We start from the raw sequence: 25602 nt of genomic DNA on the forward strand, positions 1-25602 counted from the left end.
ATAAGTTGTTAGAGTGATGGCTGCTGGAAATGGGGTCATGTCTAGATTTGATAAAAAATGACTTCTTTCAAATAGTGATGGTGCTGTTTTTTACATCAGTAATGTCCTGACTATACTTTGTGATCAGTTGATGCCACTTTAGTGAATTAAAGTACCAATTTCCTTCTGAAACAGTATATATATATATATATATATATATATATATATATATATATATATATATATATATATATATATATATATATATACTGTATATAAAGTTGAAGTCAGAAGTTTACATACACTTAGGTTGAAGTCATTAAAACTAATTTTTTAACCACTCCACAGATTTCATATTAGCGTTAACAAAGTCATTTAGGACATCTGCTTTGTGCATGACACAAGTAATTTTTCCAACAATTGTTTACAGACAGATTGTTTCACTTTTAATTGACAATTACAATTCCAGTGAGTCAGAAGTTTACATTCACTAAGTTAACTGTGCCTTTAAGCAGCTTGGAAAAGTCCAGAAAATGTTGTCAAGCCTTTAGGCAATTAGCCAATTAGCTTCTGATAGGCTAACTGGCTAATTGAAGTCAACTTGAGGTGTACTTGAGGATTTATTTTAAGGTCTACCATCAAACTCAGTGCCTCTTTGCTTGACATCATGGGAAAATCAAAAGAAATCAGCCAGGTGTGGACCTCCACAAGTCTGGTTCATCCTTGGGAGAAATTTCCAAATGCCTGAAAGTACCACGTCCATCTGTACAAACAATGCAAGTATAAACACCATGGGACCACACAGCCATCATTCCGCTCAGGAAGGAGACAGATTCTGTCTCCTAGAGATGAACATAGTTTGGTGCAAAAAGTGCAAATCAATCCCAGAACAACAGCAAAGGATCTTGTGAAGATGCTGGAAGAAACAGGTAGACAAGTATCTATATCCACACTAAAACGAGTCCTATATTGACATAACCTGAAAGGCTGCTCAGCGAGGAAGTAGCCAATGCTCCAAAACCGCCATAAAAAGCCAGACCACATTTTGCAAGTGCACATGGGTACAAAGATTTTACTTTTTGGTTTCTGATGAAATAAAAATTGAACTATCTGACCATAATGACCGCCATTATGTTTGGAGGAAAAAGGGTGAGGCTTGCAAGCCGAAGAACACCATCCCAACTGTGAAGCATGAGGGTGGCAGCATCATGTTGTGAGGGTGCTTTGCTGCAGGAGGGACTGGTGCACTTCACAAAATAGATGGCATCATGAGGAAGGAAAATTATGTGGATATATTGAAACAACATCTCAAGACATCAGCCATGAAGTTAAAGCTCGGTCACAAATGGGTCTTCCAAATGGACAATGACCCCAAGCATATCTACAAAGTTGTAGCAAAATGGCTTCAGAACAACAAAGTCAAGGTATTGGAGTGGCCAACACAAAGCCCTGACCTCAATCGGAACTGAAAAAGCGTGTGTGAGCAATGAGTTCTACAAACCTGACGCAGTTACACCAGTTCTGTCTGGAGGAATGGGCCAAAATTCCAGCAACTTATTGTGAGAAGCTTGTGGAAGGCTACCCAAAACATTTGACCCAAGTTAAACAATTTAAAGGCAATGCTACCAAATACAAACAAAGTGCATGTAAACTTCTTACCCACTGGGAATGTGATGAAAGAAATAAAAGCTGAAATAAATAGTTCTCTCTAGTATTATCCTGACATTTCAATGTGCTGTTGAAGTTAATGCGTTAATAACGCCACTAATTTTGTTAATGCCGTTAACGTGTAATGTGACCCTTATAATAAACCATAGTTCATGAGAAGTGAGTCAATTCACGCAAACGCTGCTATGTCACATGCATTGTCCGTCGGGAAAACAAATGGTGGGAGACATTATGCTGATACCTGCACAAAGCATTTGATCAATGTAGCACAGCAGTAGAACATGACCACAATGCACAGATAGAGCTGGGAAATTTGTAACTTGACTGCAGCAGCAAGACAGCTGCCATTTGAACACCTGCCTTGCATAGCAAGGGGCGGTACGAAAGTTGCGAGGCACGGTGCGAGCATGGGACGATGTTGACTGCTACCGGGTCCTTGAATAACATATAACGTGCCAGTAAAGGCAGCCGGAGGAGTTTCTGGTGCCCCCCTATGGAGTAAGTGCCCTACGCAGTCTGCGTAATACGCGTATAGGGAGCGTCTGTACTGATTACCGGTGTTGTATCAAATTGTGTTCCCCGTCGGAATCTGTTTCCCTCTAGCCCCGATAGGGTTTGGGGTTATGGTTAAGGTTAGGGTTAGGGTAGGTAGGGTACGGTAGGGTAGGGAAGGTTTAGGCTTAGGTTTGTGCATGGGGGAACGCATTCTGACAGCGGAGAATGTTACCGTCAGATACTGTTCCTCCCATACAGATCTGCTGGGGGGAAACAGATAGTCATATGACTAGAACTATTTAATTCCACTGTGCTCCTGGAAAGATTATGTCTGTCAAAACTCTAAATCCTGTCATTATACACTTACAACTATCATATTTTGTACATAATTTGAATTGATTTGTGTTGTGTTCATTTTCTGTTGTTCAACTCTGTTGGTGGGGTAGGTTTTGTGTGTGACTGAAAAAAACAAAAACATTTGGATGAACCATATTTTGTCCACTCATTTTTATAAAGATATTGTGATTAATCGCGATTAACTACAAAAAAATATATGCGATTAATCGTGATTAAAAATGTTAATCATTTGACAAATGTATTGTATTTACAATAACTTGAGTAACAGGGTTGAATGGTTGAACTTGATTAATTTTTGAATGATTTACACTAAAATATTTGTAAAAATTAAGAAATTGAATAAAATTATTTACTTTTCTTTCCACCATGCTGTAGAAAGAGTCCAAACGTGGTTGTCCCAAACGTGTTGTTTTTTTGTAATAGGCGGAAATCTTGAGCTACCAGGCTTAAACATTACATTTTTGATCATTAAAATGTGTTAATAATTAAATATAATTGTTTTTTACAGTAAATTGAATATCAATTCAAATAATGTGTTGAAATTATGGCATTGTTGTATTATTTTAATTGTTAGATACAGCTGAGAATGTCATGAGCCCTGAGGTAGGACAGGTCAAAATCACAATTTTAAGAATAAGTAGCAGACATTTGGTGCATTCAAAACATGAACATGCTAGGTTAGTTTTTATGTTTGATTATAGTTTATTTGACATATCTAATAGTTCTCACAAAATAAAAATACAAAATACAAAAAAAAAAAAACATGGGAGTTGTGCCTCTAATGCTTAAGAAAAAGTAATTGGACAGTCAGCTGTTTTCACGGCCGCATACACGTCCCATATGCTGCTGCAAGGCAGGTGATAAGATTCGCTGTAGCATCAATTCCCCTTTTCTGTTGATCAAGTAGCATTGGTCAGAAGAGGAGCACTGGGTTAAATAAGAGTCTCTTTTAATGGGTCACCAAAATAGAAAGACATAATTCAGTATCGACTGAGTCCCTGCTGGCTGAAATGAAGAGAGCGTGTGCCATCTCTCTGTTATTACTGTACAAAGAGTCCAAACTCCTCAGACATTGATCAGTGCACCCTGCCAAAACCAGACCTCATCTGGGAACAATCGCAGGCCGTTTATCTTATTCGGTGTAATTAATCTTGATGTCAACTGCATTAGGTAATATTGACCTAGATATTTGATACAGTTATTTTCTAGGAGTTATCTCCACACACAAATAAAAGAAAGTCTTAAAAGCAAATCAAACAGTGAAAACACAGCCAGAATGGGAGAGTGCAGTTTGATGGAATAATGTTCTTGTGCATTATTGACAATGGCACTAAAGGACCATTTAGAGGTCAACAGGTAATTTATGACATCAGCAGCTTTTGTATTTATGTGTGTCTGCACATTTATCTGCAAGACTATCCAATACTCAACCATCTATAGAAGATGCATGGTGCATGTAATTAGAAAAATATGACTTGTGTTCATTCTTCACTAAGAGGTGCTTATATCACGGTATGAAAATGAATGATATTTCATTGGACAAATTATAGATATTTCATTTGATTATTTAGTAATTTTATTTGGAACTTGATGGACACAAACCAAAACATAACAAATAAATGAGAAGTCTGGCATTAGTGCAAAAACAGCCGTGTCCAAAGTATGCAGTACTGACAAGAAAGTGTTTTCAAAAGTCTGGTATCGATGATTGCCGTAAATGTAGCACAATCAATGCATTTTTAAATGAAAATGTATTAGTGTGGATATAATATTATAAACAAATAGAATAGAATAGAACTAGAATAGAATGAATTTTTCAAAGTCATTTTGATGTTTTTTTCTGGGGCTTAAATTCCAGAATGTCTAAATGGTGAATAAAAGTTTCATTAAAAGCAGAAATTCTTAAAAAAAAACATTTTTTTGGAATAATCTCGAAAAAGCTATTTTGTTTAAAGATTAAACATAAAACCCCTTAAGACCCTCATGACTGTATGTGAAGTTTGAAAAATATCTGATATTTTGGATTTATATATATATATATATATATATATATATATATATATATATATATATATATATGCCCCGATCAGCCACAACATTAAATCCACCTGCCTAATATCGTGTAGGTTCCCCTTGTGCCACCAAAACAGCTCTGACCCGTTAAGGCATGGACTCCACAAGACCTCTGAAGGTGTCCTGTGGTATCTGACACCAAGACGTTAGTAGCAGATCCTGTAAGTTGCGAGGTGGGGCCTTCATGGATCGGACTTGTTGGTCCAGCACATCCCATAGATGCTCAATCAGATTGAGATCTGGGCAATTTGGAGGTCAAGTCAACACCTTGAACTCTTTGTCATGATCCTCAAACCATTCCTGAACAATTTTTGCATTGTGGCAGGGCGCATTATCCTGCTGAAAGAGGCCACTGCCATCAGGGAATACCTTTGCCATGAAGGGGTGTACGTGGTCTGCAACAATCTTTAGGTAGGTGGTATGTGTCAAAGTAACATCCACATGAATGGCAGGACCCAAGGTTTCCCAGCAGAACATTGTAGAGCATCACACTGCCTCTGCCGGCTTGCCTTCTTCCCATGGTGCATCCTGCTGCCATCTCTTCCCCAGGTAAACGATACACACGCACCCGGTCATCCACATGATCTAAAAGAAAACTTGATTCATCAGACCAGGCCACCTTCTTCCATTGCTCCATAGTCCAGTTCTGATGCTCACATGCCCATTGTAGGCGCTTTCAACGGTGGACAAGAGTCAGCATGGGCACTCTGACCGGTTTGTGCCTACGCAGCCCCTATACGCAGCAAGCTGTGTTCTGACACCTTTCTATCATGGCCACAGTAGCTCTTCTTTGGTATCATACCAGACAGGCTAGCCTTCGCTCCTCACGCGCATCAGTGAGCCTTGGGTGCCCATGAACCTGTTACCGGTTCACCGGTTGTCCTTCCTCGGACCACTTTTGGTAGGTACTAACTAGGGCTGTCAAATTAAAATTCTAATTTCGAATATTCGTCGAATTTAAGAAACAAATGCACATTCTGATGCTAAAACTGTGTATTACAATTTTGGATTTGTGCTAGGCACTGACAATGACTTCAGATCGATCACATTCTTGTGCTGAAAAAGGCTAGACACAGCGAAACAAAAACAGTTTAACAGAAAGCAGTTGTCTCAAGATGCACATAATCTCAAAAACAGCACTCCTGCACAAGATGCTGAATAAACAAAAACAAAGGGAAACAAAGACATTTGTCTAGTGCATGTTTACATAGAAAAACAAATGGATGGTTGCAAAAGCGTTCGGTGTGAACAGCCCCTTACAGTTGGTGGAGGTCTTTGGCCATTGCGTCTTGATCTCTTAAAAGCGTTTCTCAGATTAAGCAATTTGTTTTTTAAATGCTTTGTCAGGAAAGATGTTCAACTTGGAAATGTGTGTCTCGAGATCCTCGTGTTCTGTTCCATTCTGTTGGGTTCCATCTGTTTGAAAAGGCCCTGGCCTGTGCTCATAGTCTGAGCCGCTTCACCACCAAGTTCAGCCGAATACCCCTGCTATCTGTGAATATTGCTACTCTACACATATAACTGTACTGAATAAAAAACAATGTGGTATTTCACTGTTATTATGAAGCTTGAGTCTGAGGTAGTGTATACTGTGGCATCAGTAATTGTAACACCATGTGAACTGTCTATTGAAGCGTAAATGTTATTCACGTCACCTGTCAGTGGTTTTAATGTTTTCGCTGATCAGTGTATATATATATATATATATATATATATATATATATATATACACACACAGTATATATAAGGCATATATATAAGAAACTTTTGATATCCATAACTCAAAAATTCTGGATATTTTTTCAAATATTTTTTACCTTGAAAAATAGGTTTGAAAATCTACTTGAAATTATTAAGATGTGAACACAGACTTGCATCTATTCAAGGTGCAAGAAAAGTCATTAAAGCTTTTTTGTGTGTGTGTGTGTGTGTGTGTGTGTGTGTGTGTGGGTTTAGGTGGTTTACTAGGACTTTTTTTAATTTACAAACTGGTAATTACAAGGGTATTATGCTATAAATGTGGTTTATGAGGACATTTCTAGTGTCCCCATAATTCAAATCGCTTAAAAACATACTAAACAATGTTTTATTGAAAATGTAAAAATGCAGAAAGTTTTTTGTGGGGGTTAGGTTTAGGGGTAGGTTTAGGGTTAGGGGATAGAATCTATAGTTCATACAGTATAAAAATCATTATGTCTATGGAGAGTCCTCATAATGATAGCCGCACCAACGTGTGTGTGTGTGTGTGTGTGTGTGTGTGCGTGTGTGTGTGTGTGTGTGTGTGTGTGTGTGTGTGTGTGTGTGTGTATGTAGAAAATGCCAATTAGTTTTTTTTTTTTAACTCCAACATCGACACAACGATTATATTTCTACAAACTTGACACGTTTTAAACTAGATTTGAAATATTTCTCACTTTATCACCTCGGACAACCTTATTTGTCAATGATATTTATATTCGAAAATACATTTGCTGATAAGTGGCCATTCTTCTTCTACAGGTGTAAGTCCTATAGAGCTTGTGGCCCCTTCATCGCCCTCTTTTTCCCTGATGTCTGGCCCCGACACGGGCCCCACTGAAACAGAGTCTACCTCAGTATCAGGAGGGGAGGACGGTCACTCCCTCACACCCAACACGCCTCCAACCGTGGAGCCCGAATCCGAGCTGAATGCAGAGACAGAAGAGGAAAAAGCTCTGCGTCTGCTATACTGTTCCCTCTGTAAGGTGGCCGTGAACTCGGCATCACAGTTGGAGGCACATAATAGCGGTGAGGAACTCAGCTTGTTTTTTCTGCATGGCCACACCTGCATAGTTTCTTGTATTCAGAATGTCCTTATTTACCTTGATCAATATCACAGATAAATATTACAACAATGCAGTATTATGAGAGACTGTGTATTCACTGTGTTACAGAGAATTTACCCTAATAAAAGGAGATTTAGCCACCACATAAACACCCATTAACCATGGCAAAATCACTGTAATATACAGCTTCAATAAACGGTGGTTCATTGCTTTAAAGTAAATGTTTTGGGTTCACTACACGTTAAGCTCAATCGACAGCATTTGAGGTATAATGTTAATTACCACAAAAAAATATTTTCAGCTCTTCCCTCCTTTTCTTCAAAAAAAGCGAAAATTGAGGATACAGTGAGGCACTTACAATGGAAGTGAATGGGGCCAATTTTTGGAGGGTTTAAAGGCAGAAATGTGAAGCTTATAATTTTATTAAAGCACTTACATTAATTATTCTGTTAAAACTTGAGTATTATTTAATTTTTTATTTGAGGTGTAAAGTTTAAATCATAATTTTTACAGTCGTTTTAGTCGTCATCATGGCAACAATGTTGTAAAACTGGATACAACTTTAAACAGAAAAGGTTAGCAAGTGATTTTATTACATTCAAGTCATGTAAACATGCATATTGTTTACACCTTGTGGCTTTACTTTTGAAGCAGTGATTATTTTAACATTTACGGATTGGGCCTATTCACTTCCATTGTAAGTGCCCCACTGTAACAGATTTTTGCTTTTTTTTTTTTTTTTTTTTTTTTTTTAGGAAAAGCAGGGACATCAGTATTATGCCACATATGCTGCCTGAGCTTAACCAGAGACTATTTATTTATAAGAGACAGGCCACTTCTGTTACAATGAATGGGATAAACACCCAACCAAGGATCTCTAGAGCCCAGTGTTCAACAAATGTTGAAAGGAAGTCTCGCCTTACAGGTAAAAGAGCCATCTCCTGTCAATCAACTTGAGAACTTGCATGCACATTAGCTCTAGCTGGGAAAATCGCATTTTTAGTGTAATCTGAAGTAAAGAAGTACAATTTATGATACCAGTGCTGTCAGATTTTATTGCTGATTTGAAATTTGTTGTTTAAACGTAACCTTGGCAAGCATTTTTGGGGATTTCGGTGTTCCCCCATTCAAGTAGATTGGAGCTGCACTGGCATGACTTGAAATAGCCTCCCAAAGCGTTCCAAAGATGGCCGACAGTGGACTGACTTGCTAGAAAGACTTTGGTTTAACTAGTATTGAACCCAGAATATTGCATTTTACAGTGATACAATAGTTAGTACATTTAAAGGTGCTGTAACAAAGTCCCTTTCAAGGCAAGTCAGTCCACTTGGCAGCCATCTTTGGAACGTTCCCGGTCAGCTATTTTTCTATGTAAACAAACGGCATACAAGTTACCCCTCCTTCTACTGGAATAAGGAAGGAAATCTCCAAAACGGTTGGTCAAGATTACGATCAAAGAACATGTTTAAAATCAGCAGTAAAGTCTGACAATAGCTCAGACAATGCCAAAAAAAAACACTATTTTCCCGGCTTGTCTAGCTAATGCGCACACGCATTCTCAAGTTGATTGTCAGGCGATTTCTGTACATAAAAGGTGATTGACTTTTTTTACCTGTAAGGCAGGAATTTCTTTTCTACATCCTTTGGCTGTTCCAATTTATTCCATTCATTTTAATAGAAGTGGCCCGTCTCTGCGAAATAGTCTCTGGGTGTAAGCAAGGTTAGGCCACATCCACACTAATCCGTATTAGTTTGAAAAATCCATTGTCAGTTACCTAATGTCATTGTTTTCCCAAATATGTTGTAATGGAGAGTGTTTCGCAATGTGTTTTGCAATACTAGAGAATGTTTTCGAAAGCTTCATTTTCATTGGAGGAAAGCATTATTCCTATGTGAATGAGAGGCTTAAACTTATGAGTCTTAGGGGTCGTTCACGCAGAATACATTTTTACATCCATCTGTGCTGTTTTTTAATCGTTTTATATGTAAATATGCTAGATAGCTTTTCTTATGCCTCATCTCAATGTTTTTTTAATGAATGAATGAATGTTTCATTTATATAGCACTTTTTCGGACACTACACTCAAAGCGCTTTACACATTGAACAGGGGACTCTCCTCAACCTCCACCAGTGTGCAGCATCCATAGCTATTGGTGGTGAGGAGAGAGTAGAGTTATAGAGCCAATTTATGGATGGGGATTATTAGGAGGCCATGATTGAGAAGGGTCAAAGGGGGGAATTTGGCCAGGACACTGGGGTTACAACCCTACTCTTTTACGAGAAGTGCCCTGGGGTTTTAATGACCACAGAGAGTCAGGACCTCAATTTAAGTACGCATTCTGTACAATTTTTAGTACAGTTAAAGGTGCTGTAACCAATGTGAAACCACGTTTTCAGTTTAAAACTCCTAACTTTTCCTAACATCATCATTTCAAAGTGTGCAGAACTTGCAAGCGTTTTTGAAAGTCTCAGATTTTGGTGGAGGAAAACATCATTCCAGTGTTAATGAGAAGCAAGCAAAATGTTTTAATTGTTAACTGCATCTTAGTGTTGTCAAAAGTCATCAAAAGCAAAGGTAGTAAAGGTCATGTGACACCATGCAAGAAGCAGAAGTGTGAACGACGGGCTCTGCGCACTTTGCAAACTTTTTAATTATTCTCATGTTATAATCTGGTGAAATTCGATACACCCAGTTACACATTTGCTCTTTGAGGTAAAACATGGTAAAGAAGTCAAAATCATTGGGCTCTGGAGACATTAAAAGACACTTACGTGTTCAGGATGACAGCCCCGACAGGCCTACAGACCGGGGACTCGATTTGGATGGTGAGGCGGGAGAGGAGATCCAGCGTCAGTTGTCCAACATATCGGTGATGATGACGAAGGTTCTTGCTGACTTGGAGGATCTCGCTGTAATACGTCGATCGATTATAGCGATGGAAATAAAATTATCTGAGTTAGTTACAAGAGTGTCAGATGCTGAGAAACTAATCGATTATTTGGAGTTTTCGGAGAGGGAATTATCCACTAATCTGCCTGCGACCAAAGTTGATATGGAACGTTTTCTTGAAAAGCTTGAAGATCTTGAGAATAGAAGCCGCAGGAATAATGTCAGAATTGTTGGAATTCCTGAGCATGAGGAGGGCAGAGATATGGTGAAATTCCTAGACGAGCTCTTCCCGAGTCTGCTTGACATAACAGGCCACAAGCTGGAAATCGAGCATGCTCACAGAGTCCCTGCTCAGAGATCTGCTGAGGGAGAAAGGCCCCGATCGATTCTGGCCAAATTTCTGAGGTCATCCGATAAAGATCTTGTGTTGCGCCAGGCGAGGAGCAAAGGGAAGCTTTCTTGGAGGAATCATAATATTTTCTTGTTCCCGGACTTTGTGAGTTCGACAAGAGAGAAACGCGATCGGTTCAGGGAATGCAAGAAACTCTTGCATCAGCGAAAGATCACTGATGTTCCCGGCCAAACTGAGAATAGAAACGAAGGACGGTCGCAAAGTATTTACATGTCCCAATCAGGCAATGTCTTTTATTGAATCAATGGGTGAGTAAACCATTGGATGTTTCTCATGTGAGTGGGTCGACTTGCTGTACTTACTCTGGCTTTTGAGGAAGCTGGGCGTCATTTTGGTTTCTTTTTGCGTTGGCTCCGCCTAGCGGCTGGAGTTTGTTTTGTGAATAACACTTTCCTTAAAGAAGCTTTTGCATTGACGGAAGATTACTTTTGCATGGAAGTTCCTGGCCAGTTTGAGAGTGGACACTACGGATGACCGCAAAATATCTACATGCTCACACAAAGGATGTCTTTTATAAAGTTGATGGATTGAGTAAGTCATGGTAAATACTTTTATGTGGCCTCCGAGTGAATTGACTTGACCATCCGGGGAACCGGGATGCTGGTTTTGTTTCTTTTTGTGTTGGCTCCGCCTAGTGGCTGGAGCTTGTTCCGTTTACAGGACGCTGGAATGATTACGTCATCCGCTGAACTCATAACAGCTGGCTCAATGAACATTCGTTTGTCTATCCGTGAAACTCAACGGTTTTATATCAGCTAAAATTTGTTTTGTGGAGGATCACACCTTTAAAACAGTTCTGTGATTCAATCTACATGTTCTTTGTGTTCATTCTTCCTTTTGGCTGGGGGTTATTTTACAAAGTATTTTCTGTTATGTAATTTTGCTTCACAAATTTGTGAGGCAAAATTGTGCAATCCGATGGCAAAGTTGTCGTGGGGCTCGTGGGCGTTCATGTACCTTTTGAGTTTAGAGGGATTGTCGCCGGTTGGCGCTTTCATGCGCGGGGTTAATGCACACGTTTTTCTTTTTTCTGTTTGTTTTGTTCGGGGGGAAGTTCGGGGTTTGATTGTTTCACTAATGGGAAATGTGGTCTGTATAATTTTGTTTTTGACACACAGTTTATTTTTTTTATTATATCAATATGTCAGTTGTTAATATGAGTGTATTATCTCTCTCTACATGGAATGTGAATGGGTTGGTGCACCCCATAAAAAGAAGGAAGGTTATTTCTTTTCTTAAACGTAAGAAGTGTGATAGGTGTGTTTCTTGAATAAACACTATTTCTCCACAGGAAGTGGAAAAATTTGGGAAGATATGGGGTGGGCATGTTTTCTTTAGTGTTGGCTCAAGTAAGAGCAAGGGAGTCACTATATTGGTACATAAACATCTACAATTCAAATGTCTCAAACAGATTAAAGATAAATTAGGAAGAGTCATTATTGTTTTAGCAGAAATTCAGGGGCAAAGGTTGATTTTGGCTAATATTTATGCGCCTAATGCTGATGATCAGGGCTTTTTTGTAGATCTTGAAGGGACGCTGCAAACCACTGGCACCCCTCATGATATAATATTGGGAGGAGACTTTAATCTTTTGATGGATTCAGTCCTTGATCATAGTGAAGCAAAAGTGTGTAAGCCTCCTAGAGCAACATTGACGCTTCACAGGATGTGTAAAAATCTTGGTCTTACAGATATTTGGAGACTTTTGAACCCATCTGGTACAGACTATAAATTTTTTTCATCAGTCCATAAGATTTATTCTAGAATAGATTTTTTTTTTATATATCTAAGTCCCTCATTTCATCTGTTGTTGATTGCTCAATTGGAAATATCTTAGTCTCAGATCATGCTCTGGTGAGTTTAGAGGTGGTGCCACATACGGAGAAAAAGAAATCATATGGTTGGCACCTTATTGTGTCCCTTTTGCAAAATCCTGAATTCCAACAAATGTTAAAGACTGAAATCAGTGTTTATATGGAGACCAAATGGTCCTCAGTATCCACTGTGGGTGTGGCTTGGGAGGCACTTAAGGCGGTTCTTAGGGGTCGGATCATACAGCATGCCTCACTCTCCAAAAAATCCAAAGCACGAGAACTCGTGGAGTTGGAAGGAAATATTAAAAATGCCGAAGCAGAGCTGAAGCGCCGTTTGTCATCAAATGGCCTCAGAGAACTGACTCGATTGAAATACAGATATAATACTATTTTGTCACGGAAAGTGGAGTTTTGGTTATTCAGGGCAAGACAGTCATACTTTGAGTCGGAGGACAAAGCAGGAAAACATTTGGCTAGATATATAAAGCAGAGAGAGTCTTTTTCTACCATTCCCTCATATTTACCTCGGCCATTGATATTAATAATGCTTTTAAAGAATTCTACTTTGATCTCTTTAGTCTACTGATGAAGATATTAGAAACTTTGTGGAACCATGATCTCCCTAAATTGACGACTGAGCAAAAAAATTCTCTTGATTCTGAGATAACCTTGGAGGAGCTTGGCGAGGTTATTAAGGCCTTACCTACAGGCAAGGCTCCGGGGCCTGACGGCTTTGCTGCTGAGTTTTTCAAATCTTATGCTACAGAACTGGCTCCACTTTTGCTAGAAGTTTATACTGAATCATTAAAGAATGGAAAGCTTCCACCAACCATGACACAAGCCCGGATCAGTCTGATTCTTAAAAAGGACAAAGATCCAAGCGAGTGTAAAAGTTACCATCCAATTTCCCTGATCCAGTTAGATGTAAAAATTTTGTCAAAAATTCTGGCTAATCGATTAAGTTATGACACCTCTTATACATATAGATCAGGGGCCGCAGCTCTTCTGATAACATTAGGCGTCTCATCAATATCATATGGTCAGTAGCGAATGAACAATCTCCAGTCGCTGCCATCTCACTTGACGCCGAAAAGGCATTTGATATGGTAGAATGGGATTATCTTTTTAAGGTTTTGGAAATATACGGGTTCGGGAGTACGTTTCTTGAATGGATTTAGTTACTTTATAAACACCCGGTAGCGGCGGTACAAACAAATGGACTAATTTCTGATTATTTTACTCTGGATAGGGGCACCCGGCAGGGTTGCCCTCTTTCCCCATTATTGTTCTGTCTTGCCCTGGAACCATTATCAACCGCGATAAGAAAGAAGGATGATTTTCCAGGGGTGGTGGCGGGAGGTATGGCGCATAAACTCTTGCTTTACATAGATGATATTTTATTATTTGTCTCTTACCCCAGTAGATCTAAACCTTGCCTCCACAGAATTATTAATTCCTTTTCTATGTTTTCAGGATATAGAGTCAATTGGTCTAAATCCGAAGCTTTGGCTCTGACAGCGTACTGCCCAGAAATGGCTTTCCAGCCGGGTGCTTTCCAATGGCCCAAACAGGGCATTAAGTATTTGGGTATTTTATTTCCAGCAAATTTGTGTGATTTAGTTAGAGTTAATTTTGACCCCTTAATAAAACGGTTTTCGAGCGATGTGGGCAGGTGGGATTCATTACATTTATCTATGATTGGGAAGGTTAATGTTGTTAAAATGAATTGTATTCCAAAATTACTTACTGCAGTCTCTCCCTGTAGATGTCCCCTTCTCTTATTTTAAGCAATTTGATAGCATAGCAAAGTCCTTCATTTGGAATGGTAAGTGTCCCAAATTACATTTCAATAAGTTACATAGGCCGATTGACAAAGGTGGGCTAGGCCTACCCAAGATTTTATTTTATTATTATGCATTCGGTCTCAGACATTTGGCTCATTGGTCGCTTCCACCTGAGAGAGCCCCTCCCTGGTTCTGTATAGAACAGAAGTTCTTGCCCCTATTTCGCCACTGCAGAGCTTTTCTATCAAATTAATCGGAGAAGCTAAGTTACATCCCGTTATCTCGCACTTGAACTCGGTATGCACAAAAGTGTCCAGAATGTTTAATTCTGACATTTTTTTAAAAGTTGCCTCGAGCATATGGCTGAACCCCAAACTATGCATCAACAAGTCCCCTTTTTGCTGGTCAGAGTGGATTGGGAGGGGGGTTACTACACTCGGTGACCTATATGAGAATGGAGTGTTGAGATCCTTTCAAAATTTGGTTCAACTTTTTGGGATTCCTAGATCTCAGTTCTATAAGTATTTACAGCTTTGCCACCTGCTCTGTACTGTTTTTGGGAGTGGTTTACACCCTCCTAAAGACGCGGATACTCTGGGAGTGGTGATTACTGCTTTTGGAAAAGGTCATGAGGCATTGGTGTATTACTCCCTACTAATTCAGAGTCTGGGAGACGGAACTTCAACTTCTCTTAAGAGATTATGGGAGAAAGATCTAAATTTGGTATTGGAGGAGGGAGAGTGGGCTGGGATTCTAAAAAAACATCAAATCTGCATCAAGAGATGCAAGGGTTCGCCCCATGCAATTTAAGATTTTACATAGAGTCTATTGGACCCCCTCTAGATTGCATAGGCTTGGCCTTAAAGGCACACCCACCTGCTGGCGATGTCAATCAGAAGATGGAGACACAACCCATGTCTTTTGGGGATGTGTTAAGATGCAAGAATTTTGGATGAGGATTCAGAGTTTTATGTGCGAGGTTTTGGCCTATTGAGGTTAGTGGGTGTTGGATATTGATTCTGTATATGTGTGTTCTGCTATTTATATTTAATGGTTGAATCAATAAAAAATGTTAATCGGAAAAAAAAGCAAAGGTAGTAAAATAGCTTTCTCACACAAATAAACTAACAGCTGACACCCACACACTTAGCTTCCTGCTGCCCATATATGTGCTTCCCTGTGAACATGCAAAATGTAAAGACTTCTGACTGCTGTCACATTTTTGTTTGCTGTTCATAGAGCCTAGTGCTTATGCAGAGATAGGTGTAATATTTCAGGACACCTAATTCGGTCATGTCAGACAATAGAGACATTTTCTGTATGCCATTACAAAGAAAAAAAAATAGCTTACAGCACCTTTAATAGTTGCCACAAAAATTAATTAGCACCCCTAAATATCAGATATACAGTCTAGTCCTCGTGGTTTTGTTTTCTCTTGCAACAGTGAGTCATTAAGATGATTGATGTTTTGATCCTGCCATGTTTGGTTCCTCAGGCACCAAGCACAAGACCATGATGGAGGCACGGAGTGGGAGCGGCTCCATCAAATCCTTTCCCAGGCCAGGACTCAAAAGCAAGCTTACTACACCCACTAAAGCAGACACGGGCCTGCAGAACAAGACATTCCACTGTGAAATCTGCAACGTGCACGTCAATTCAGAGACACAGCTCAAACAGGTATCAGCTTAACATAGTATAGTCTAGTGTAGTCTGATTCCCAAACAAATGACTCTTATGATTCGGTTCTTTTGAATCTACAGCTCGAAACATACTGCAACCAGTTCAATCCAATTCCTGAACAAATTACTCTTATTAGTCAGATATTTTGAATCTACAGCATGAAACATACAGCGTGACCAAATCAACTTACACAACGGAAAAAAAGTCACTTTCAAGGCTTCCATTCAATTGAATTAAATCAACTTCAAATGACTTCAATGTATTGTTTGTGAAATAAATATTGTAATTGGATGTTTAATTTGAACTGAACGTTATTATACAGCTGTAAATTGTGTCGGAGGAATCCGTCAATTCATCAAATCTCTCTCACATCCTGTGTTTGTATCATCAGCATATCAGCAGCAGACGCCACAAAGACAGAGCTGCAGGAAAACCAGCCAAACCCAAGTACAGTCCATACCCCAAAACACAACGAGGACCCACCAAACAGACAGTAAGTTGTTGCTTTGTGTGTAATTTCTGCGGCACTAGTGGCACCAAATGGAATTGCAATCATGTTGTTGTTAGAGTGTCTGACTGGGCCAGACGTAACAACATTGGCTCCACCAGTGGCATGAGTTTGGGGCGGAGTTACCTGTTTATCTGCCCAATGGCAGACGAGGGAGTGGATGAAACTTGTTTGAAAACAGTCATAATTTTCACAGTTCTGTTTGTCCCACTAGTAGTGCAGAAATTACACCACCTTTAATGGTGTCCGTTCAAAACTTGTCCAATTTAGATTTTAAATGGTGGATTAATGCCATTCCACGTTTCTAAAAAAGTATTTCTCAGTATTCACACTGCATTTAACTTATCTAATGTACATATTTACTGTACAAGTAATACAGAATATTCAGAGGAAAATAATGGAGGGCCGGACTTGATTGTATCCAGTGGTATTAGGGTTGGGATCTGTGAGTCGGTTCAATTTAAGTAAAAAAAAAAAAAACGTAACTGATTTTCATGACTTTTGGTTCCATTAACAGTTCTCAAACGTGCATTCCTCCGCTTATGATTCCCAAATGAATGACTCTTATGATCTGATTCTTTTGAATCTATGATGCGAAACATACAGCACGACCAGTGTAGTCCAGTTCCTGAACAAATGACTCCCATGAGCCGGTTCTTTTGAATCTACAGCATGAAACATACAGCACAACCAGTGTAGTCTGATTCCCAAACAGATGAATTTTATTAGCTGGTTCTTTTGAATCTACATCGTGAAACATACAGCGTGACCTGTGTAGTCCGATTCCCAAACAAATGACTCTTATGAGTCGGTTCTTTTGAATTTAAATCGCGAAATGTACAGCGTGACCAGTGTAGTCCGATTCCCAAACAAATGACTCTATTGAGTCTGTTCTTTTGAATAAACATCACAAAACATACAGAGCAACCAGTGTAGTCTGATTCCCAAACAAATGAGTCTTATGAGCCGGTTCTTTTAAATATGAACCACAAAAAAATACAGCAGGGCAAGTATTGTCCAATTCCAGAACAAATGACTCCAATGAGCCGATTCTTTTGAGTCCACAGGGTGAAAAACCGCATTACAGGTGTAGTCAGATTCCAGAAGGAATTACTCTAATGAGCTGATTCTTTTGAATCTACACCGTGAAACATAGCACAACCAGTGTTGTTTGATTTCTGACCGAAAGACTCGTAGGAGTTTTTTTTTTTTTAAACTGCACCGCAAAATGTACTTTCTAGTGAATGAAAAACATACTGAACCACAAGTCATTAATTTCGTAATTTCCGACTCGAAATTAATAAAAAATGTGTCACTGTGTTATGTGTTCTCAAGGCTTGTGAGACTTAAATCAGAGTAATTACTGGATGGTTGTTGATATGACAATGTATAGTTAAAGATACACAATGATGTGTTTTGTTGGTATTAGTGGTATTTTATAAAAACAAATTAATTAATAAAAAAGTCTGTAGACACAACTTTTGCAGGAATCAGTTCTGATAAAACATGAAATTATCTCATCATTTGCATTAAACACAATTTGAATTGCATCTCTATTTGCCACAGATTTCTTCCGTAAAAGTCCAAAAGAGCGTTAATGGATCTGTTAGTGAATCGATAAGCCAGAATTGTTGAACTCTTTACGATTCCCATCCCTAACTGGGATTCGATTGGTCTTTATAGAACATGTCAGGCTATGATATAGTAGTTAATATCATTTTGCCCACCCACATGGTGCGGGTTAAACCAGTTGTTGAACTGAATGTTGTTATGAATTCACTACTTAAACTTCTCTTTAATTACCAACCTACATAAACTACCCCACCAAAGTTTTGAACTCAGTTTAGTCTTAAAATCAACAGATTTTAGTCATCATTAACTAATCTAATTTCAGTTCTGGCCTGGAACTACTGGCTGTGAACTAAAGGATGCACTCTCTCTTAATGTACCACCTGTCCTTTACCCAGCAGGTGAAGATGCCAACAGTTAAAGACTTGTGCCCACCACTCACAACCAGGATAATGCCCTCTCACCTGGCAGCTGTCGCCGCAGCGGCCGCTGCTATTGGCTCCGCCTTTCCGTTGCGTGCCTGCCATAACCCCGCCCTCTTTCAGACTCAGTCCCTCCCTGCCGCACTGCTCCGTCCCACCCCTGGGCCAATCAGGACTGCTCGCACGCCTGTACTGTTTGCCCCTTATTGACTTTTGAACGATGACCACTGGTGGACTTCATGTGCTTGGATCATTGCCGCCGCCCCCAGCACCTCGCACTGGGCACACTGCCCGAATCTAATGCGTGATATCGCAATAATTTAAAAATGAAACACAAACCAGGTAACTATGCATTGCTGTTTTCATGTGACATTGATGTTAAGCTATAAATAATCTGCTGAATATTTGATTTTTACAATTCAATATCATCATCATTGCTTATAAGTACAAGATTAATTGGTGAATTCAAGAATAATTTGTGGACCGATTGACAAAGTTGAGCAAAATTCAGAAATTAACAATATTCTCCCTTTTAATTTGGTGACGCCCCACAGGATGTTAAATTGGAATGATAGAAAGAGGAATTTACTGAATATTATTAACATAAATAGTTACACCCCGATAGGTAGAACGCATTTTTTTCCTCAGCTGATTAAACAATTTTAAAACAACTTAAATATTTATTATATTTATTATGTAATACTTAATATTTAAATTAAATATAAAATATTAAAACTGAAGTGTGTAACTTTTTCTGTTAAAATACTTCTTCCTATCCCTCCTTAAAATGCGAAGACAACTTTAAGACATTAGTAGGTCAATTTTCTCGAAAACTGTAAACAATGTGTCTCTGTGGCGCTATGAAAATTCCTGTTTGTTTTGAGCGACCCATCCAGCCCGACACAACAACATTGACTTAACCAGTGGCATGAGTTTGGGGTGAGACTATCCATTTGTTCGATTAACAGCAGATGGAGCGCATGTGGAAAGTTGGAAACAATGTTTATTTTTGCAGTTCGGTTCAGTGGCGTTAGTGGCGTAGAAATTGCACACTTCAGCTTTAATAATATTTTTTAAAATAATAATATTTAAATAAATAGATTATAAAAGGTTTAATAAATTATAGCATTCTGGGAAGTGAAGTGTTCTTCCATCATGCTCCAAAAAATGTCATTTAAATTTAAATTTATATACAAATTTTATTTAAATTATATACAATGTAATATAGGTATTATTTCAAACATTTGTTGTTAATGCAATCTAATGCTTCTGGAAATGCCCCATTTGTTGTGCATGAAAGAGTATTCTTGGGTAATTCATACTGGAAAATGCAATGCATTATTAACTACATTTACAGCAGTTAAAATAATTTCATTCTTTACTACATTAAATTCAAATGACAACTCTGTATCATGCTTGTTACCTCAATTCAAATCCAATTTAGAAATTTAAAAATGTAAAAATAATTCTCAATTCAACCATGAATGGCGCTCAACCCTGTTGACTGATTTTGGGGGTAAAGTGGAACTTTGTATTTCTTTGCTGTTTGCACTTTAAGTCCTTTCAGTTGTCAATCTTCAGTGCTTTCTAGCTGTATGTGTACTGTACCAGTTTGTGTATGTATGCAGGAGGTCGGGGAAAATAAGTGGGTTATTTCCAAAGTAGAATCCTACTGATTCATGTCAAAGCAAGGTAAAAAAAACATAAAAATAGTGGGATGTTTGTGAAGCAGATGAGTATGTAAATTTGTAGGAGTGTTTATGCCTGTGTGTTGTGGGGGTGTGAGTTAACAGGCTTTTCACCTAAAACTGTCCCTGGAAAAATCTAATGAATATTACATTAGCTACAGGGGCCATAAAGCTTGTCTGTCACTTCTCGCAATGTGAAAAAGATAAACAATTTCAAATAAAGAATCCTGCTTTGTAAACTTGCTTGTTTGAAATTAATTCACTCATGCACAAGTACTGAGACGCACATATTTACACACCATTTTTTAGGATTAAAGTTTTAAAAGAGATGTTCACCCAAATATGAAAAAATGTCTTTTTTTTTTACGTAAAACACAAATTGAGATTTCATGCTGAATGTCAGAGCTTTTGTTTTCCATACTATGAAAATAAATGGATGGTGATTTTTACTGTCAAGCTCCAAAAGTGAAAAAATAAAATAAAAAAATTATAATAATAAAAATTCTTATTTCTGGGCATAGCTTTAATAGTACAAATGAGATTATCAGCATAGAAAAACCTGAATTTATATGTGTTTCCGAATTTCTTAGTATTTGGTATATGACTTTTCTGAAAAAACATGTACATTTTTCAACCTTTTACTAAACTTGTTGTGCTGATAATATAATTTGTAATGAAAATATTTGTATTAAATTATAAAAGAATGCAAATGCACCCCACTGTATATATTCAAGGAAAAATAAATAAATAAATTAATTAATAAATAATTATGCTCAATGACACAAAGATAAATGTGAAACTTTATATGATATGATCTTTGCTTTTGAGTGGTCTTGTATTTTTAATTGAACACAAGTGTGAATGCACACAAGTTGAATGGACTACTTTAATGATACATTTATGAAGCATTTTTGAGCTTGAACACCCCCTGTTCATTATACAAAATGTTTTCGTTGTATGGGAAAGATCAGCATGTATAGTCTTCAAAGCATTTCCTGTTTTGTTCCACGAAATAAAAGACAGTCATATGAGTGACATGAAGGTGAGCAAATAATAACAGAAATTTCCATGTCTGGTTGAACTATTCCTTTAAAACGGGGGCATTGATCTATTTAAATTTCATGTAAAAACCTATTGTATAGTGTGCTTTGGTTTGGTTTATTCAATATAAAAGGGCAGATAATTGGATTGTAATTTGGCTCTTGGTTTGGTTATCAAGGATGGAACCTTCCTCTCAAACTTAACACATTGACTTCTACATACAGATGTTCACCATTAGCTTTTGGAAGACGGTAAGACAACACCAAGCATTTTGTTCTGCTAGCATTACTCTTTGTTCATCAGACATCTGGCTTCAGTGTTTTTGGACTGGTGTGCTGGAGCTCCATTGCAGCCATCAGTTTTCAGCATACATCAAGTTAGAGCACGGATTTACGCAAGAGAATTCCAGAAAGTTCATGAGAAGGTCCGTGGAGAGAGGACAGCGTTTTCAGGCCCTGCATCGGCTGAATTATGAGCTTTTGACAAATGTGACTCATACAGGGATGTCAGATATTTAAACTGATGGTAGCGGTGTTTTGAAAAACATACACAACCTGGAAACAAAGTCTTGTTTAAAAACAAAGTTTATATTGGCATTTTATACACACTTTTGTTTTGGTTGAAAAGAGGTACAATTATAGATCTTGTTTTAGTGACTGCACGTATGACTCACTTTTACCTTGTCACAGACCAAAACAAGCAAAGTTGAGATGTAATTTGTGTGCAGTTTTTCATTTATTCTGTGCAATCCATTAAAGAGGTAGTTCATCCAGAAATGGAAATGTTGTCATCATTTACTAACCCCCATGCTGTTCCAATCCTGTGTTATTTTCTACCCTCGATGAAACACAAAAAGAGATATTAAGCAGAATGTCCAAGCTCCTCTTTTACTTTATCCTACCAGCTCCTAAAAGACAAAAAACGTCACACGGGGGGGGTAGCTCAGTGAGTATTGACGCTGACTACCACCTCTGGAGTCACGAGTTCGAATCCAGGGCATGCTGAGTGAATCTAGCCAGGTCTCCTAAGCAACCAAATTGGCCTGGTTGCTAGGGAGGATAGAGTCACATAGGGTAGCCTCCTCGTGGTCACGATTAGGGGTTCTCGCTCTCAGTCGGGCACGTGGTAAGTTGTGCGTGGATCGTGGAGAGTAACATGAGCCTCCACATGCTGTGAGTCTCCGCGGTGTCATGCACAGCGAGCCACATGATAAGATGCGCGGATTGACGGTCTCAGAAGCGGAGGCAACTGAGATTTGTCCTCCGCCACCTGGATTGAGGCGAGTATCCACGCCACCACGAGGACCTACTAAGTAGTGGGAATTGGGCATTCCAAACTGGGAGAAAAGGGGATTAAAAATATATATATATATTATACAAGTATCATAAACATAGTCTGTATGACTTATGCGCTATATTTTCCTTATCTTCAAGTCATACTGTACATTGTAAAAACATGCAAAAACTGTGAATTGGTTAACAGGTAGTTGTCTCACCATATACTGTGAAAAATATATTTAACAATACAGACAATACAGGTAATTTGACTGTAAAATATTGTGAAATTTAAGTTTTTAGATGTAAAAAGTATGACTTTATAGTTAACGGTTAAAATTTATTTTGTGTTTAACAAGAATGTATATTTAACAAGAAAATACACATAATTTTACTGTAAAATATTGTAAAATGTGTTTTTTAGATGTGTTTACCTTATAGTTAATGGTATATTAATAAATATTGGGAGTTTGTCTAATAGATAATGGATACAATTTATATTATGTTAAAGGAGGTACTATATTTAACAAGACAATACAAATAATTTAAAAATATGTTTTGTAGATAACAATGGATAATTAATGGTTACAATTTATATTGTGTTTTACAAGACAATACATGTATTTTTACAACATGAGGATGAGTAAATGACGACATAATTTTTATTTTTGGGTGAACTATCCTTTTAATAACAGTTTCAGATTCCTAGAAAAGATTAAAAAATAAATAAATAAATAATAAAAACTGGTAGTGGGAACAGTGTGCTCATTTCAGTGTCAATCCACTTGAATTTCAAATGAAAATGTAGTTTCTTTGCTAACAGTTTCTGAAAGCATTCAGAATGCATTTGAATCACAGGATATTTTCAGAGCTCTGCATCTTTGGGACTTCATTCAGTGTTTGGATTTATTTTCACAAATCAATTTTTTATACCCTGCCGGTTTTTGCGTAGAAACACTTTTCTCAGCACTCGAAACCTCGCAATTCTCTTCAAGTGCCTGGGAAGAGATCTAAAGATGACTAATGGAACATGACGATTGTTGGAATTCTCGCGGGATGAGCGAACAAATGTGCGCCGCTTTCATTCCTGATCATGACAAATGCAGTAATTAGCATTCTGGTCCAAGAGCAGGGTGATCTCTTTATTTCTGCTGGTTTACACTGTGGTGTGCTAAGTACACTGGGCCCTATTCCATCCCTACAACAGTGCTGAGAAAGACTGATACCGACATGATGCAGCATGAATAACCTGCAGTTAGTACTGGCAATTTTATGAATCATGTCAGTAGAGCTTACAGGGTTATCTGAGATTTAGGGTACAACGGGCATTATCTTAAAATGTTACTCAAAAAAGCATCTTGGTGCAAGATTATTTGCATTAGTTGACAAATTTTGCACTATAACTATTGCCACTATCTACACTATATCACTTTAAGCACCCTAAGTGTGGAGTAAAAGCCCCCCTCACTACTTTTTCAAAAAACTGAATTTTTATCAAATCTGTTATTATTTATTTTCACACAAATTATGTTGCTCTATCAATATTCAATCAAAATCTTTCTTGATACATATTGTGACCAGAAAAGGCACATTTTCCTTAAATTGTACTTTTAGCCCCATTGCACCCTAAGTCTTGATTTGAAGTGTTGAAGCAGCTCATAATGACTGTTATCCATCGACTTGATGTACCTGATAATAAAACGAATCTTAAAGGGATAGTTCACCCAAAATTGAAAATTCTCTCATCATTTACTCACCCTCCTGGCATCCCAGATGTGTATGACTTTCTTCTGCAGAACACAAATTAAGATTTTTAGAAGAATATCTCAGCTCTGTAGGTCCATACAATGCAAGTGAATGGGTGGCTAAATTTTGAAGCTGCAGAAAGCACATAAAGACAGCATAAAATATTCCATATGACTCCAGTGGTTAGATCCATGTCTTCAGACACGATATGATACATGTTGGTGAGAAACTAATAATTAAAAAATAAAAAAATCATAATTTCTCCTCACTACCCAATAGGGAGCGATATGCATAAAGAATATGAATCACCAAAAACAGAAGAAGAAGAATGAGAAAGTGAAGTGGCGATTGACTGAGCAGGGATGAGAATTTATAGTAAAAAAAAAAAGACATGGATTAAACCACTGGAGTCATATGGATTACTTTTATGTTACCCTTATATGGATTTTGGAGCTTCAAAATGTTGGCACCCATTCACTTGCATTGTATGGACCAACAGAGCTGAGATATTCTTCTAAAAATCTTCATTTGTGTTCGGCAGATGAAAGAAAGTCATACACATCTTGGATGGCATGAGGGTGAGTAAATGATGAGTGATTTTTCATTTTTGGGTGAACTAACCTTTTAATAACAAAGCTGAAGTTTACTTTAAAGCAAGAAAAATAGAGAAAGTCTAAGCCAGTGAAAGAAAGGAGGTCATTGCTGTCATGCAATTAATTACTTCAGGTTTGGCTTGCAGGTAATGTAGCATGCATAAGTATTAATTTTCATTCAGATTCGGATTCTGAAATGTGGTCACTATTATATGTGAATCAGTAATAATAAGAAACAAGTGTACTATTCATTTTATTATTATTATTATTATTATTACTATTATTTCCCCAAAATATGCAATACAACATAAGTGGAGGGCCAATTTACACAGATGTAGACTGTGCATGTGGATTTGTACAACTGTTGTTGGAAATGGGTCAAGAATTGTATTTTGGATTTTAAGAAATGAAAGCGTAAAACTTGGCAGGCACAGACGGAGTCTGAAAACTGAATGGATTTAAACATGTATTTTAATGAATAAATAAAAACACAAGAGGCAAGGGATGAAAAATACATATATGCTTGGAAAAATGACTATTTACTACAATATTTACCACTAGCCATTTCCTGTGTGAAATCACTTTTCTGAACCCCTTACAATGAAATAGCAATATTGGTGTCATTCACCTAAATGCAACTAATCTTATAATGTTCCTTTTTCCACAAAGCCTACCTACTTTCTTACTTTTCCAGTATGGATGCATTATAGATTGTCACTGTGTATACACTGCACTCATAGGAGGTATACTATATATCGCCAATCCCAATAAAGCTGTCCAAAAGTAAGAGTAACTGCACATTAC

At 37.9% G+C, this 25602-nt stretch overlaps 1 protein-coding gene across 3 annotated transcripts in view; it reads left to right on the top strand.

Annotated features, from left to right (window-relative positions):
* LOC127453162 (zinc finger protein 385D-like) overlaps positions 1-20369 on the top strand; it is a 186629-nt gene extending 166260 nt beyond the window's left edge. For 2 of the 3 annotated variants that reach the window (XM_051719363.1, XM_051719360.1), the window contains exons 5-8: positions 7072-7338; positions 15773-15954; positions 16349-16450; positions 18433-20369. In XM_051719363.1, the coding sequence (XP_051575323.1) occupies positions 7072-7338; positions 15773-15954; positions 16349-16450; positions 18433-18666 (785 nt within the window). In that variant the 3' untranslated portion in view covers positions 18667-20369. The remainder of the gene's footprint in view (positions 1-7071; positions 7339-15772; positions 15955-16348; positions 16451-18432) is intronic. The other variant, XM_051719361.1, reaches the window with a different exon arrangement.
* Positions 20370-25602: the final 5233 nt, after the last annotated feature.

Source organism: Myxocyprinus asiaticus, chromosome 15 (assembly GCF_019703515.2).
Source record: "Myxocyprinus asiaticus isolate MX2 ecotype Aquarium Trade chromosome 15, UBuf_Myxa_2, whole genome shotgun sequence".
Taxonomy (NCBI): domain Eukaryota; kingdom Metazoa; phylum Chordata; class Actinopteri; order Cypriniformes; family Catostomidae; genus Myxocyprinus; species Myxocyprinus asiaticus.